Raw genomic sequence first — 16,528 nt, 5'->3', positions numbered from 1 at the left:
AAAGTACTATTCTGGTTTCATAAATAAATATCTAGATTAAATATTTTTCAGACTTCTTGAACATCTGTCAAAAATCAGTTTTATAAATTTGCAAATTAAGCTTCATTACTGATTCTGAAAACATTTAAAAGATGATCACTTATTATTGAGAAGTGCTTTTGTTTATATGTAAAAATAAATGAGACCGAATGAATAAATATATTTTATACAATTATATAATTATACATACAGCGTTCTGTTTACATAAAGGTATCTCTGCTCTTACAGCAAGAATCTTAAATATCAATAGCCTGCCTGCTCAAAGATTGGAAGAGCCAGGCAGAAAGGAGCGTGTGACATGATGAAACACAGCAAGCAAAAAAATATTGAGACATTTTGATGCAAATCAATATAGTTCCATTATACCAGCAGAGGACCTGGCCCACTAAGCTTTGACAAGCACTTTTTTTTGGGGGGGGGGGGGGGGGGAAGAGGGAGGGGATTAAGGATTTGAAAAACCTCTAGGAACTCTTTTATTCTCTCATTCTAATACGCTTAATCTCTAGTAATGGCTGGTATTGTATTGTTATTGACAAGGACTGTAAATTCACTTAGAAATGTTGACATATGTACTCTCTTTTGCACTGACACGATGAAGGTACAAAATCTCACTGCTGCTGAGTGAGAAAGTCACAAAGATACAAAGTGTACAGTTTGTTCTCTGGTTTATAAACAACAGATCTGGTTTATGTGCACACTGGTTTAGGAGAACAGCTCTGAGTAAGCATACAATTAATTAAGTGAAGACATACAGTTTGAATATACGGTTTTAACTCATTCCTTAAGTAACAAAGAACACTTCAGTACCAAGTTATAGATTCAGAACTGATTTAAATTAGTTCAGTGAGAAAGCAGAATATAACTGAGAATTCCTATGAAAAACGATTCAAATTATAAACGATCTCAAAATGTTTTCTGAAATACAAAAAGATCTGCAGTCCAAAGCATTATTCCACAGAGTAGTTAAGCTTTCAAGAGCAGTTAAGACATTTGTGCTGCACCATAACCTTTCAATAAATGGGGGAGCAGTGGTGGGCAGTCTCTTTGCCTCATGTATCATTATTTATATTATGGTAGCACATAGGAATCCCAATCAATGATCAAAGCCCTGTTGGGCAGACAATAATGACAACAGTCCTTGATCTAGAGAAACTAGAAGTACATACTTTTAGCAGCCAGGATAATTAACCTTTGGAACTTTTAACAGGCAATGTAGTGGATTACCCAACACTCGGAACCTTTAATCAAGAAGAGATGTCTTTCTAAAGAGATATCTTTTAGTTCAACCACAACTTATTGGACTGACTTTTTGGAATTACTGTATCAAATTCTGTGGCCTACATTCTGCCAGAGATCAGACTAGGCAAATGATCATAGTGGTCCTTCAGACATTAAAATCTTTGACTTACAGTCTTGCTGTCAGATAGGAAATGACAGGTGAGCAACACAGATAAACAAGGGGAAGATGGGAGGACAAGGTAACTAACTAAACAGTTTTGCAGAAAGTCAAAATCTTGGCTTGTCGCTTGCCAAAATCAATTATCTTGGATTTGAAACTTCCAGTAAGTTTCTCTGAGTTTTAGTCTCAGAAATTTAGACTCATGAGTATGTAGGATAATGTGACCTGTTACGGTTTTCACCACATTTACAATATCAAAAGAGTATGAAAAGTGAGTGCAAGATTTTTCAACAACTCCATTACTAGTCTCCCTTCATTGCTTCCCAGATCTTGCTACAGTGTATTAGATGCAATGAGATCTACAATCACCTCTGGAGAGAGTTTTCAACAATAAAAGAAATGGTTTCAGTTGAAGTCAGTCAAGATAATTAACACGGATATCTGGGTCATGGAAACTTTCCATATGCTGGAAAGAAAAGCCATGAAAATAGCTCTAATGATATGTGCCTGCTTTATACTGTGTGCTAACTGTATTAACTTCTATTAACAAAGGAGAGATTACACTTGTGAAGATTAATTTACTGCCCTATGCTTTAAAGACAATTTCATTAGCACTAAGGACTACATGGGAGGGGGAGGTCAGTAGTTTGAGCATTGGCCTGCTAAACCCAGGGTTATGAGTTCAATCCTTGAGGAGGCCACTTAGGGATCTGGGGCAAAATCAGTACTTGGTCCTGCTAGTGAAGGCAGGAGGCTGGACTCAATGACCTTTCAAGGTCCCTTCCAATTCTAGGAGATAGGATATCTCCATTAAAAAAAAAAATGTTTTGAGTGCAATATTATGGATGAAAATTTTATCCCACTGTAGTCAAGAAATTCAAAGTTATGGATCCTAAAATCAAACACTTCCCCTGTCACAGGGTGACATTGGTTCTTTAAGAGGGAGCAAAGCCAGTGTACCTGGTACAGGTCTGCTAACACCAGCTGTGCTTTAGAAGAAGGAACCTGGGCTTAGAGTGAGGGAGATCCAGGGACTCAGAGCTAGGAAGCAGGACTGCCAGAGTCCCCTGGGAGGGGAGTCAGTGACAGCCTGAGAAGTAAAGGGGAAAATCCCTTGAGAGTTATAGACCAGGGTGAGCTGAAGAACTGTTTTTGTTTGTTTTGCTTAAGTTTGGGGCAAATAAAAGAGAGACTGTTGGTGTGTTAATATGTCTTTGCAAGCTGTATGTGGCCTGCTTTGTTACACCCCCACTCTCCCTGCATTTATGCAGTATTTCGTACTGTTGTATATGCTGTTAAAATCTATTTCTTATACCGCAGATATGGGTGTCAAATTTTGTTTCCCACACCATATTTTACATTTCTCAACTTATGTGTTAAATTCTCTTTGCATTAAAGTTGGTTGTTTTGTAATCAATTTCCTTTTTTAAAAACAAAAAAAAAAACTTAATCCCACGCTGAAGTACACAATATTATCAATATTCAATATGAGACTATGAATCTATCTGGAGCACAATCTTTAGGTTCGCTGAAGTGAATGCACATTCCAAATCTATTCTTCACATACCTCAGACATGTGTGCACATTTAGTGGAATGCCTATTCATTGAAATAAAATGCACCTGTGTTTAGTATATTGAAAACACCACCAGAAATATTCCGATAGAACAATAGGTTTACTTTACAAAGTACTTGCTTCTTTTCACAAGCGTGTTTTAGGACACACCATAATAAAAAAGAGAAATTGTCTCCTGGTCTCTCTCGACCCATCCTCCAATTCATAACAACTCTGTATCAACTAGAGCAATGTCTTAGATGGAAAGAGTAATAATAGGTAAATATTTTATGTATTTTTAGCTGCCCTTATGCTATTGTAAGTGGTTAGTGCTTTTTGAACAATGGTTAATCACAATTTCTACTTTTATTTTTTATTTTATTTGTTCACCCATCTGTTCTCTCTGCTGGAAACACAGAGACCTAGTAACATGAGGGCAGTTTGATCTCTCACAGGGTACCAGTAAGTGAACTGCAGACTACACTTTGAAAACCTCTGCTATATAACATGCTCTAAGGCAGGGGTTCCCAAACTTTTTTCCCTGAGGCCCAGCTGTTCAGCTGCAATAGGCACTGCGGCCCACTATTAACACTTCTTGAGGAAAATGATTTTAATTACCTACATATAAACTGTAAATAAACAATGTACATGTTTCCTTTTCATTTTAATGTAAACAATTGTAATGATAGAAATCCCTAGCAATATGCACTCAAAGAAAAGCTTCAAGATCTCTGAAACCAAACAATTTTAGTAAAACTACAGTTGGAAAAAAAAAATGTTGAGAGCAAAATGTCATGTTCACACAGGGAAAAAACACTGTATAAATGTATAAAACTGAATAAGCAACACAACGTTAACGAAATTGTTAAAAAATACATTGTGTTATTTTTTTATTTTAAAATAAAATAGTTGTCCAACTTTGAACACTATATTGTGTTTCAATTTTTTTTAGTGTAAAATCTGAATTTCTGTGCTGTGGAAGTAAAGACCCAACTCTACTCATCAGAAAAGAATCAAATATTGTAACTAAAAATATAAAGTAAGTTAACACAACACAGTCAGGCAATGGGTACTCATCCGATCTGCTAAAGGAGAATCCAAACTTCAAGTATTTGTCATCATATTTTCTTACCACTTTATTTATTCATTCGCTTGGCTCATTTTGTGTAGCTATAGTTGGTCCAGGACTTTCGTTATCTTCTCAAACAGCGCACCCTTCTCATTTTCAAAAATTAATAAATCCATGTCAGACTGAAATATTGTTTTGCCATTTTTTACAATTGTAAATGATGGACTGCGTACATGTTCCTAGGTTACCTTGCAGTGAAATGCACCCTTGTACTTGCAATAATTAAACATACTGCAGCTTATTTAAAAAATAAAAGTTTTTTTTTCTATACTTCGTCCAACACATACAGCTCAAATCATTACATTTATATAGCTTTTACTTAGATTACACGAGTCACATGAAGTATTAAGAGCTTGACTGGACAATGCAGTTGCACCGGTGGACTACCTGGAACTGTGTCCTGGCCCACCTTTGGACCGCGGTCCACAGTTTGGGAACTCTTGCTCTAAAGAAGTGCCCTCTCCAGCTCTGCAGACCACTCTGTAAGAGAAAGTTCCACTATGGATTCCCTACTTCCCATCCTCTACCTCATGGCTCTCAGAATGTTTCACTCTGCAAAACAAATTCTGTATGGCATGGAAGGTTGAATGGTTCACAATCATGCAAATTCAATTTCTCTAGATCTTTCTACATACTACCCTTTCAAGCACATGAAAGCTAAGAAATATTTAACACTGTTGGCAACTGATGAAACTAAATACATGATCCTTGAAAGCAATTCTCTGCAGTCTACTGAATTAGTCAACAATTTTTATTATTATAGATCATCTCTAATAATAAACTGTATCAAGAGGAGAGACTGAAGAACAAGGAAATGCCTACTTTCTTTATTATAATGCCCTTAGTTTATCATCTTCTCCATCAGAGGGCAACATCCCTTGCACATGACAGCTGGCATATTGTATAACAGATGACTGCATACGGACGTATTCATTTAAAATCAGATTACCAAAAATAAAACAGGAACACAGGAAAAAAAGTTAACCAACAGAAGAGATTTGGGTATAGGGGAAAGTCTTGTCAATCCATTATTAGCTGAGCATTATACAAAAAAGGTGTACTTCAAGAAGCAAACTCTCTGTACATACAAAACAACAGAAATACTATTTCACCCTGCAGCTTTTGTACAAGATGTACAAGATGTACAAAATCCAGATAGCACAATGGATACCGCAATGGCACTAGATAGGACAGCATGGTGTCCAGCTGAGAAGATAATTGTAGCTACGAAGCTGAATGAATTTTCCATGTGAACAAGACCACCACAATTAATGACAGAGAATGTAAACACTAGTTGACACAATCACAAAATAATGTAAAAATAAGTGTTGCGTTTACATTGTCAGTGAACTATAAAAACACATAAAATATAGTGTTTTATAGGTCAGAGAAGAGAGGTTATATAAAGACAACAATAAATTAAAATCAGCCACATTCCAGTAGAGCTATAATCTCCATCCTTCCTTCTGGGACTGGAATCCAATTGTTTCTGATTAGTCATTTTATTCTCCTCCCACATTCTCTTATACAATCTTAAATAAGTACTACGTGTCCATGTTATAATTCCTAAACAAAAAAAACCCAAACAGTCCCTTAAAAAGGAGTTAAGGTTGAGAGCACATACCAGTAGTTTAGGGTAAAAAACATTAGAGATGTGGGAATTATTTTCAAAACAATCGTTACACACCAAGGAATTTCAGCATTAAGGTTAAACTTTAATGAAGCACAAACACGTTAAAGGTATGAAAAGATTCAGTTAAGATACTTAAGCAACCTGAAAACCTTCAAAAGCCGTTCAATTTTTGATGCTTGCCGATGAAGGGCTTTGGACCCTTTGGCTTTTGATGCTGCTTAAGCAGACAGCTCTGGGCAGATGATGCAGGGCTGCTTTGAGGCCAGTTCTCAACATGAAACCCACCTTACAAAGCACAGCCACTCCTTGCTCTCCCTTAACAGAGGGACCTAAAGAGAGATACACAGGCTCAAGAGAACAAAGCTGCCTCTATCTCCATTGCCTTCTGCAGTGAGCCCTGCACAAGCTCCCCATACCAAAGGTCTCAGGCTTAAGGCAGGTCCTCAAGGTCCCTCACTCTCTTTAGACTTCTTGGTGGAACCCTGATGCCTGCAGCCAAGAAGCAGTGTGGGCCTCCATCTCAGACAAAGCAGCTCTTGTTACCATTGCTCTTGTATCAAGAGTCACCTTTACCTGCTGCTAGGTCAGGTCTACATCTTCATGGACTAACTACGTAAGCTTCTGGTGTTTTGTGTGGATAAGAAAATCAGCCCTCTTCAAATTAACCCCAGCACATTTGTGCCTCAGAATTCTGAGGCACAAAACTAGGAATGCAGATGGTCTTTGTTCTAACCATGGCTGCAGTCACCATGAAGCTCTCCTGGGAGGACACTTCGTGCACAAATTAAATGCATTCACTTCTGAACTTGTGACTAAATTCAACTTAACTTTTTCATTTTTTTGGCTTAACAGCTACATTTGCTGCCCCCATTCAATTAAATACCCATATATATAAAACCCCATTATCTATTTACATACTGTGACTTTATTAAGACTCCAGAACAAACATTTATCTTAATTTTCATTTTTACATTCTATACCAGCACAGTATTAGCTGAGACAGCAGAAATCTCAGATCAAATATTATTTTTCCCCAACAGATCCCAGAAAAACTATTCCAAAGATCTCTCTCTTAAAATAGTAACAGGACATCACAATGAGAAAAAAAAATGAAGGAAATGAGTAACACTCTTCATCTACTATAAATACAGACAGAAAATGCTTACCAAATTGAAGTGTGTAGTAAATCGATAACAAAATAAAGTCTTTCTGAAAAGGATAATCTGGCTGACAGGTTTCTACGAAACGTGTCAATCAATGTACAAAATTACTGTTTACAGAAGATTAGAGATGATCTAAGTAGTCCATGGGATAGTTCTTCTAATGAAAAGGAGCTCTCTATTGCCCTCAAGGCTATAAAGCTTAGTTTTTAATGCACTCAAACATCATGATCTGGTTTATAGATTTGAGAGCAAAATCTTTATGTGCTTAATGATCCAGCATAAGCAGCTTAACACTTCAGTATAAAGGGAAGTTATGCAAGATTGTTACAAGTACATTTTCCAGGGTTAGTAATAATACAAGTAAAAAGTAAGACAGACAAGGACAAGAAAAAAAGATGCAATAGTTCAGTTCAGATGTTCTAAAGGTCTGTAATCTTCTCTGCCTGCCCCTGTCAGGTCTCAAATGTGCATTACCTTGAATGTCTATTTAGATACAAGCGTACAAATGCTTGAGAAGTTGATGTTTGAAAAGTCTGCTTCTGATGGAGAACACACTCAGTGTGGTGCTCAAGAAACTAGCCAATTTTTTTGTATTTGCATTTTACCTGCTCTCCTTTAGATATGTTGTTTCCCTCAGCCCATTAAAGCATAAGCATATGCACACACCAGAAACTACCTAAATCAAAATTTCAGATTAGGAGACTGTACAGCTCATGAATAGGTTATCCAAGAACAAGTCTCAAAGTGCTTTTTGGTCCCCAACATAATTAATGAAGGAGCTGCAACATGGTCTATATTCCTCCCCACCCCCCACCCCAGAGAGTAATTCTTTGATTTTACACCAAGTGTCAGTTCACTGAAACATAAAATCCTGTCCGACTCTCAAGTGAAATCGAGATCAACACCAAAAGATGATAATGCAGGAAAGAAGCATCTAGCTATTCAAAATGACCCCATATTGGCAAAAACAAGCAAAAATATTCGTAAGCAAAATCCTTGTCAATTATTTTACTTTATGAATCTCTGCCACTGCTCAATAATTAGTGCAAAAGTGGTTGGAAAGTGCTTTAGCAATATAAAGAAATATTACTTCTACAAACAGGAAAGAAAGACATCATGGAAGAGACGGGGAAAATAAATTTTGTATTTGAAACAATCATGAAGATTATGCTGGACAGGCTGAGTGCAAGAAAAGGTCAATCACGATGTTGTTGAGCACTGCCTTTACTGGAGAAACGCACAACATGTGTCTCTTCACATTATGTGGTCAATATCTTCATGAACTAAAGTCCAATGATGCCAAAAAAACTTAACTTTGTGCACTGTTAGTGGTAAACTGAAGTCAGAAAGTAGCGTAACTATAAAACAAAACTTAAAAAAAACCCAAAAACAGAATAGACTGTAAATGTATGTGTGCATCTGTCTCCACACACCACAAATTTCTTTGAAACTTCAAACATCAAATTTCTTTTCATCTCAGAAAAATATAACATCTATTTCTATTTAATATCTTAGTCCCTGATCCTTGCAAATACTTAGGCATGTGTTTAACTGTACATGAGTAAACCCCATCCAACATTAATTGGACTACTCACATAAGCAGAGTTAAGCAAATGTAGGTATCTGCAGGATTGGAGCCCTTGTGTCTTGAAAGGAAAGCCAAAAGCTGCCTTAATATGTATTGCTGACAAGATGTCCCATAGAATCATTCTATTTGTAAATATTTTTAATATACCAAAATAATACAAACCAACACATTAAAATGTGGGATTATTACTATACAAAATAACTAATATATTCTTTATAATTTAAAAAAATAAAATTGCTTTGATAATCCCCAAAGCTTAGATGATGACAAGTGAAAATAAATTCTTTGGGACAAAACTAAATTCAGTTTTAAAAGACCCAATTTTTAACTTGACACATTTCTGTATCATACTTATTTATATGTTCAATTTATGGTTAGGATCTTGGAAAGGACGTTGCACAGTTAAAAAAACATTTAAACATGAGCTGTTATTTTAAATATATTTTATGTGACATATCAATATTTGTGAATTTACTCAGATAACATTTTAGTGACATAGGAGGGACAGAAGTATGTTATTTACTAGAAAACTATTAGTTAAATCTTGTTAACTCTTGACAATAGACCAGGGCATAAACTGAATTTGAATACAACAAAAGATTAGGTCTTACCCTCATGCCTAGCACCAAGAACCCAATTTCTTCCATTAGTGGGTACTTGCTGACCTGTTGTTGAATCTTCTCAGCTGAAGCATATGGATCATAACTTTTCTGGCCTATTTTCACATCCATTATACACGGCTTATTAAACTTACGGGTCACATCTTCCAGTTTTAGGTATAGATCTGTTAAAAAGACAACTCAGTTAACAATAGGATAACACAAAGCACTTTATTATACAAGTTATGCCTGAATCAGTGTGGGGGGGAAAAAAAAAAAAAAAAAAAAAGCACGCGTTAGATGTTAAGTTTAAGGGTATGTCTACACTACGAGAGTAGTTCGATTGTACTTAAATCGAATATGTGGAATCCATATTACAAAGTCGAACGTGTGTATCCACACTAAGGACAGTAATTCGACTTAGTGAGTCCACACTAACGGGGCAAGTGTCGACACTGGAAGCGGTGCACTGTGGGCAGCTATCCCACAGTTCCCACAGTCCCCGCTGCCCATTGGAATTCTGGGTCGAGCCCCCAGTGCCTGCTGGGGAAAAAAATGTGTCGAGGGTGGTTCTGGATAACTGTTGTCATCCAACCGTCACTCCCGCCCTCCCTCCCTGAAAGCGCCGGCGGGCAATCAGTTTGCGCACTTTTCTGGTGAGTGACAGTACAGACGCCACAGCAGTTATGGCCGTTGTCAACACCTCGCACCTTATCATCCACCTTTTCCAGAGGCAGATGCTGAGAAATCGGGCGAGGCGGCTACGGCAGTGCGGTGAGGACATGAAGTCTGAGAGTGGCACAGACCTCTCACAAAGCACGGGACCCCGCGCCGTGAACATCATGGTGGCAATGGGTCATGTTGATGCTGTGGAACAGCGATTCTGGGCCCGGGAAACAAGCACTGACTGGTGGGACCACATAGTGCTGCAGGTCTGGGATGAATCACAGTGGCTGCGAAACTTTCGTATGCGGAAGGGAACGTTCCTGGAACTTTGTGAGTTGCTGTCCCCTGCCCTGAAGCGCAATGACACCCAGATGCGAGCAGCCCTGACTGTCCAGAAGCGAGTGGCCATAGCCCTCTGGAAGCTTGCAACACCAGACAGCTACCGGTCAGTCGCGAACCAATTTGGAGTGGGCAGATCTACCGTGGGGGTTGCTGTGATGCAAGTAGCCAATGCAATCGTTGAGCTACTGCTCTCAAAGGTAGTGACCCTTGGAAACGTCCAGGTCATCATAGATGGCTTCGCGGCGATGGGATTCCCAAACTGAGGTGGGGCTATAGATGGAACTCACATTCCTATCCTGGGACCGGACCACCAGGCCAGCCAGTACATTAACAGAAAGGGCTACTTTTCAATGGTGCTGTAAGCACTGGTGGACCGTAGGGGACGTTTTACAAACATCAACGTAGGATGACCGGGCAAGGTTCATGACGCTCGTGTTTTCAGGAACTCTGGTCTGTTTAGACGGCTGCAGGAAGGTATTTACTTCGCGGACAAGAAAATAACTCTTGGGGATGTGGAGATGCCTATAGTGATCCTCGGGGACCCAGCCTACCCGCTAATGCCCTGGCTCATGAAGCCCTATACAGGCCCCTGGACACTGAAAAAGAACTCTTCAACTACCGGCTGAGCAAGTGCAGAATGGTGGTGGAGTGTGCTTTTGGACGTCTCAAGGGGAGATGGAGAAGCTTACTGACTCGCTCTGATCTCAGCGAAACCAATATCCCCATTGTTATTGCAGGTTGCGGTGTGCTCCACAATCTCTGTGAGAGCAAGGGGGAGACCTTTATGTCGGGGTGGGAGGTTGAGGCGAATAGCCTGGCAGCTGATTACACCCAGCCAGACAGCCGTGCTATTAGAAGAGCCCAGCGGGACACGCTGTGCATCCGGGAGGCTTTGAAAGCTAGGTTCCTCAGTGAGCAGGGCAACCTGCGACTATTAAGTTTGTTTAAAGAGAAGCTGAACCTGCCCCCGTTTCTTTACCCACTTACTGTTGACTATCCTCTCCAGCTACATACCCCGTTCACCACGTCCCCCCCTTCCAACACACGTTTAAAAATAAAATAAATGGAACTTTGTTAATGAACACCGTTTTCTTTATTATGGATTTCGCGGTAAAGTGTTGAAACTGGGACGCAAACTGTGGTGGGGAGCGGGCGTAGTGATGGAAAGAACGCTTCTAAACTCGAGGAATGACAGGCTCCTGCTCCTAGAGAGGTCCACAGTGGTGGACTGGTTGTTTCAACGGAGCCTGCCACCCCTCCTTTTCGGGACTCTGTGTGGGGGGGCTATGTGACTTTGTGGCGGGGGAGGATGGTTACAGATCCCCTGCTGCGTGGCTCTGTGATCCAGGATAAGGACTGCAGCATAAGATCTCTATCCGCCCTCTCCCGCCACAAAGTCACATGGCTCCCCCCACACAACATGAAAACCACCTCCCAGACTGACCAGGGTGCCTAGTGACTGCAATGTGTGCGTGACCTTCTGCTGAACCTGCCCCCGTGTCTGTACCCTGGTAAAGGTGACTGTCCTCTCCAATTACCAACCCCCTATCCCCCTTCAAACACACTCTCCCCTAAAAGAACATGATGGAAACAGTAATTAACAGAAACGTATCTTTTATTAGCAACTACACAGTTAGGGGATGAAACTGGGACTGGGGCTTGGGTGAGGCAGGAAGGAAAGGACTTATCAAATTTTTGGGAATGAGAGCCTTCTGGTACTTGAGCAGTCTGCAGAGGTGGAGTGACAGTTTTCACGGCCCCTGCCGCCCCTCCTTCTTGGGACTTTGGGTGAGGGGGGTATGGGAGTTTGTGGCGGGGGAGGGCGGTTAGAGATAGACTGCAGCGGGGCTCTGTCCTCCTGCCTCCAGTCCTACAGAACATCCATAAGGCGCCGGACCATGTCCGTTTGCTCCCTCATTAGTCCAAGCAGTGTTTGAGTCGCCTGCTGGTCTTCCTGCCGCCACCTCTCCTCCCTTTCGCTGTGTGCTCGCTGGTATTGTGACATGTTCTCCCTCCACTGGGTCTGCTGGGCCGCATCGGCTCGGGAGCAGCCCATAAATTCTGAGAACATGTCGTCCCGTGTCCTTTTCTTTCTCCGCCTAATCTGCACCAGCCTCTGCGAGGGGGTTGCCAGGGTAGGTCGGGAGACAGTCGCAGCTGTGGGATAGGAAAAAGGGAGTGAATTCCGCACAAAGATAATTTTTTGTGAACAATGAACATAGTCTCTCTCTGTGAACAAGACCATGCACAGCACCTATCACATGCGCACTCAGGACAAGGTCGAGTTTTCAGCCTTCGCATTCAGTGCCTGGGGTCTTGCAGTGGAGATCAGACAAGCGGGGCAGGACAGCGGAATTCGGGTAGAAGGCTGACATGGTAAGCCGTAGACTTTTGGCTGCTTAAAACTTAAAGTATAGCAGTGCCCTCCTTTCACGTTCAAAGCAATGCTCCTATCGTTGGGCAGTTCCTACTGCCGGCAATCCGGCAAGCAAGAACTCTGCCCCTGTCCCACCCCCTCGCGGCTGTCCCCGGGAAAGATCCCTGTATGCTGCCCCTCTCCCGCCTCCACTGTGTGGCGGTAAACCGCCGGTGACAGTTCTCTAAAGGAACAGGCAAGCAGTCCCAATAGTAACAGTCCCCTAATTCTAAGCAGGTCACCATGAGCGACATCACTCTGCTGAGAATTTCTGAGACGGAGAAAGAACCCATGCTGCATGAAAGCCAGTAAAAACCAGGGCCGTATGCTGCCATCCTCTGCAAGGCAATGACCCCAGAGTAATTGATGATAGCCTGGCGAGGAAAAGTTTCCTACCATGTAGGACACATAAGGCCGCTCTCCCCAGGAACCTCATGCAAAGGCTTTCCAATTACCTCCAGGAGAGCTTCGTGGAGATGTCCCATGAGGATTTCAGCTCTATCCCCAGACATATAGACCTTCTTTTCCAGTAGCTGCACTGGCAAGGACTAAAAAGTAGAGCGCCTAGGGCAAACTAATCATGAAAAACCCATTGTTAATATTCCTGTTCTGTTCAAAATAAATGTTTACATGTTTAAAACACTTACCGACTGATCCTTCCCCTGATTCAGGGTCTGGGTTAACGCCTGGGGACAGCTGGTAGGGGATCTCTGTGAGGGTGATGAAGAGATCCTGGCTGTCGAGGAAATCAGCATTATAAGCGCTGTCGACTGCCTCCTCCTCCTCACCTTCCTCATCTTCCCCGTCCGCTAACATCTCCAAGGAAGCGGCCGTCGACAATATCCCATCCTCAGAGTCCACCGTCAGTGGTGGGGTAGTGGTGGCGGCCGCACCTAGAATGGAATGAAGTGCCTCGTAGAAACGGCATGTCTGGGGCTGGGATCCGGAGCATCCGTTTGACTCTTTGGTCTTCTGGTACGCTTGTCTCAGCTCCTTGATTTTCACGCGGCACTGCATTGCATCCCGGCTGTATCCTCTCTCGGTCACGGCTTTTGAGATCTTCTCGTAGATCTTTGCATTCCGTCTTTTCGATCGCAGCTCCAAAAGCACGGACTCATCGCCCCACACAGCAATCAGATCCAAGACTTCCCGATCAGTCCCTGCTGGGGCCCTCTTTCTATTCTGAGATTGCATGGTCACCTCTGCTGGAGAGCTCTGCATCACTGCCAGTGCTGCTGAGCTCGCCATGATGTCCAAACAGGAAATGAGATTCAAACTTCCCAGACAGGAAAAGGAATTCAAATTTTCCCGGGGCTTTTCCTGTGTGGCTGGTCAGACCATCCAAGCTCGGATTGCTGTCCAGAGCGTCAGAGTGGTGCACTGTGGGATAGCTCCCGGAGCTATTAGCGTTGATTTCCATCCACACCTACCCTAATTCGACATGGCCATGCCGAATTTAGCCCTACTCCCCTCATTGGGGAGGAGAACAGAAATCGAATTTAAGAGACCCCTATGTCGAACTAAATAGCTTCATTGTGTGGACGGGTGCAGGGTTAATTCGATTTAACGCTGCTAAATTCGACATAACCTCCTAGTGTAGACCAGGCCTAAGTGTTAGAATAGGGAGGACAAATCTATACCAGTGAATAAAAAAAGCCACACACGCACTAGCACAGTACACCTACAAATTCTGTTGCAATTAAGTCTCAAAAGGTAGCCACCAATCTTCCTGCCTCAGGAAAACACACTAATTACAACAGCCTATCCGGTACTGAATCAAGATTCCAATTTATTGCTGAAAAGGAATTCAGGAGTTTGATTCACATGAGTCTTTAATAAATTTAAAATAAGTACCAATGATCAAATTACCGGTAAGTATTATTTTTAAACATGAGACAAGTGGAATTAAAAATCAATGGGAATTGTGGTTTTAGGGGAAAAAGGCACATCTCATATCCTTACCATAGCAAGGTAAAAATTCTCCACCCACTTCTCTCATCCAGTTTGACTATCCTAGTTCAAGACAGAAGTTTCTATCTGTACTCAGCAACAAAGCATTTTGGCCCAGTGTGTGCAATAAAATCTTTAACAGAAACATAACAGAAACTTCCAAACTATTTACAATCGCATAAGTCTTTTGGATAGAAACACATTCAAGATGTTATATCAAGTCTGTATGTCTATCCAAGAAGAAATGCTCTCTGTTGGCATTTTCAGACACGCTTATGTGCGATCATGTCTCCACTTTTCACAGGTACCAGGTTCTATATTGTAGGTTAGAAAGCCTTTAGGGTCAGTTTGAGTATGGAGCAGTGTATTTGCTGTGTCACCCCAGGAGGAGTGCGGAAAAGGAAATGCAACTCAAACGATTACAATTCCTTCCCTGAAGCAGAAAGAGCCTGCAAGAGATAAGGGTCCATTTTAATCAGCTTATTTCCCACCCCTTGGCTCCCAAACAACTATGCTCCCCATTCCACACACTTGCTTAGCCTTAATACATGGCAGTACTCCATGCAAGATGGGGAGATGACCAGGCTATACAGAAAATGGGTGGAGGAAAAGAGTGCAGAAATGTTAGCACTAGTCACAAATCTAACTTTCAGACAACATGACACCCATTGTACAGGTTTTCAGCACATCTACTGCTGAAACTAAAACACTTTAGGGCCACAATTAGCACCCTGTGGATAAATGCAGGCATATTCTTTTCTCCCAGCAGTCATCAGATTTGTATTCTCTCTCATATGCTGGACACCAATCCCCGGTTTAGCCAATTTTGAACTTGTAAGCCATACGTGATCATGAGAAAAAAAATTTCCCCACCTTTACAGACCATCATTTCATTCATTTTACACGACCCCTTTGCAAGCAGCCATGCCAAAATGCACAAGCGTGTCAAGAATACAAGGGTTTGTTTAAAGATTTCCTTTTTAAAAAGAAGAATTTTGTACATCCTAATACTTCTTCTGCATCAAGTTCAAATTTCTCACCATCTCCTTCAAGATCCTGCACAACTTTGTGCAATCTACATTTCTGCTCTCATTTAGCCTCTTGCCATTTTACTCTCATTACTCCATTTTTCTTCATCTTTCTTCTGTTTTCCACACAAATCCAAATCACCTTCTTCTCTTCCTTCAAATCTCATCTTGAAACACACTTCTACAGCAAAGTCTTTCAATAATAATATCTTCTAGACATCTCCACTACTTTGAGCGTATGCTTTCATCTGTGCATCACAGCAGATATCTCTACGGTAGCAACTGTCTGAACTGAAGCAGGGACTACGTGTTCTGTGTAGGGAAAGGTTTGAGCCCACTATCTGCACTCAATGAATAAAAGAAGAAACGTCCGGTTACAGTTCCAGGATGAACTTTATCTTTGGCCTCTCTCTCTCTCACTTCCTTCAAGTAACAGACCTATACTTGCACTTCTCTCAGGGTGGAATCCTGAAATTCACTCCACTTTTGTCTGGATCAGCAAGTTACAGCATCCTCCCATGTACCAATCTTATTACCTCCACAGGTACAAATGAGAAGCGTGCTTTAGGCTCTCTCCAGGAGCTGTGACCAGCTGGGAAGCGCAGTGACAGGAAACAGCTTGTTCAAAACCAAGTTCAAAAACACCTCTACCTTGATATAACGCTGTCCTCGGGAGCCAAAAAAAAAAATCTTACCGCATTTTAGGTGAAACCGCGTTATATTGAACTTGCTTTGATCCACTGGAGTGCACAGCCGCGCCCCCCCGGAGCACTGCTTTACCACGTTATATCCGAATTCGTGTTATATCGGGTCGCGTTATATCGAGGTAGCGGTGTATGATTTATTTATCCATAGGAACATCACAAGCAGAGGTAAGAAGATTAAAGTAAGAGTAGCCCAAATGCATATTATCTTCTCTAAATTAAGTCTTTCCTTGCCAGCTTAAGTAGGTCCTACTTGATGCAGATACACACAGCAACTGGGGCTGAGCAAGACAGGCTGCACCCCTGCAACTTCTGCTT

The 16,528-nt window shown here is 41.5% G+C and overlaps 1 protein-coding gene across 2 annotated transcripts in view; it reads right to left on the bottom strand.

Annotated features, from left to right (window-relative positions):
- IPMK (inositol polyphosphate multikinase) overlaps window positions 1-16,528 on the bottom strand; it is a 78,996-nt gene that overhangs the window by 15,279 nt on the left and 47,189 nt on the right. For both annotated transcript variants that reach the window (XM_054033822.1, XM_054033823.1), the window contains exon 4: window positions 9,117-9,289. In XM_054033822.1, coding sequence (XP_053889797.1) covers window positions 9,117-9,289 — 173 coding nt within the window. The remainder of the gene's footprint in view (window positions 1-9,116; window positions 9,290-16,528) is intronic.

The sequence above is a fragment of the Malaclemys terrapin genome, chromosome 7 (genome assembly GCF_027887155.1).
Source record: "Malaclemys terrapin pileata isolate rMalTer1 chromosome 7, rMalTer1.hap1, whole genome shotgun sequence".
Classification (NCBI taxonomy): domain Eukaryota; kingdom Metazoa; phylum Chordata; order Testudines; family Emydidae; genus Malaclemys; species Malaclemys terrapin.
This window is presented reverse-complemented; position numbering and strand designations above follow the sequence as displayed.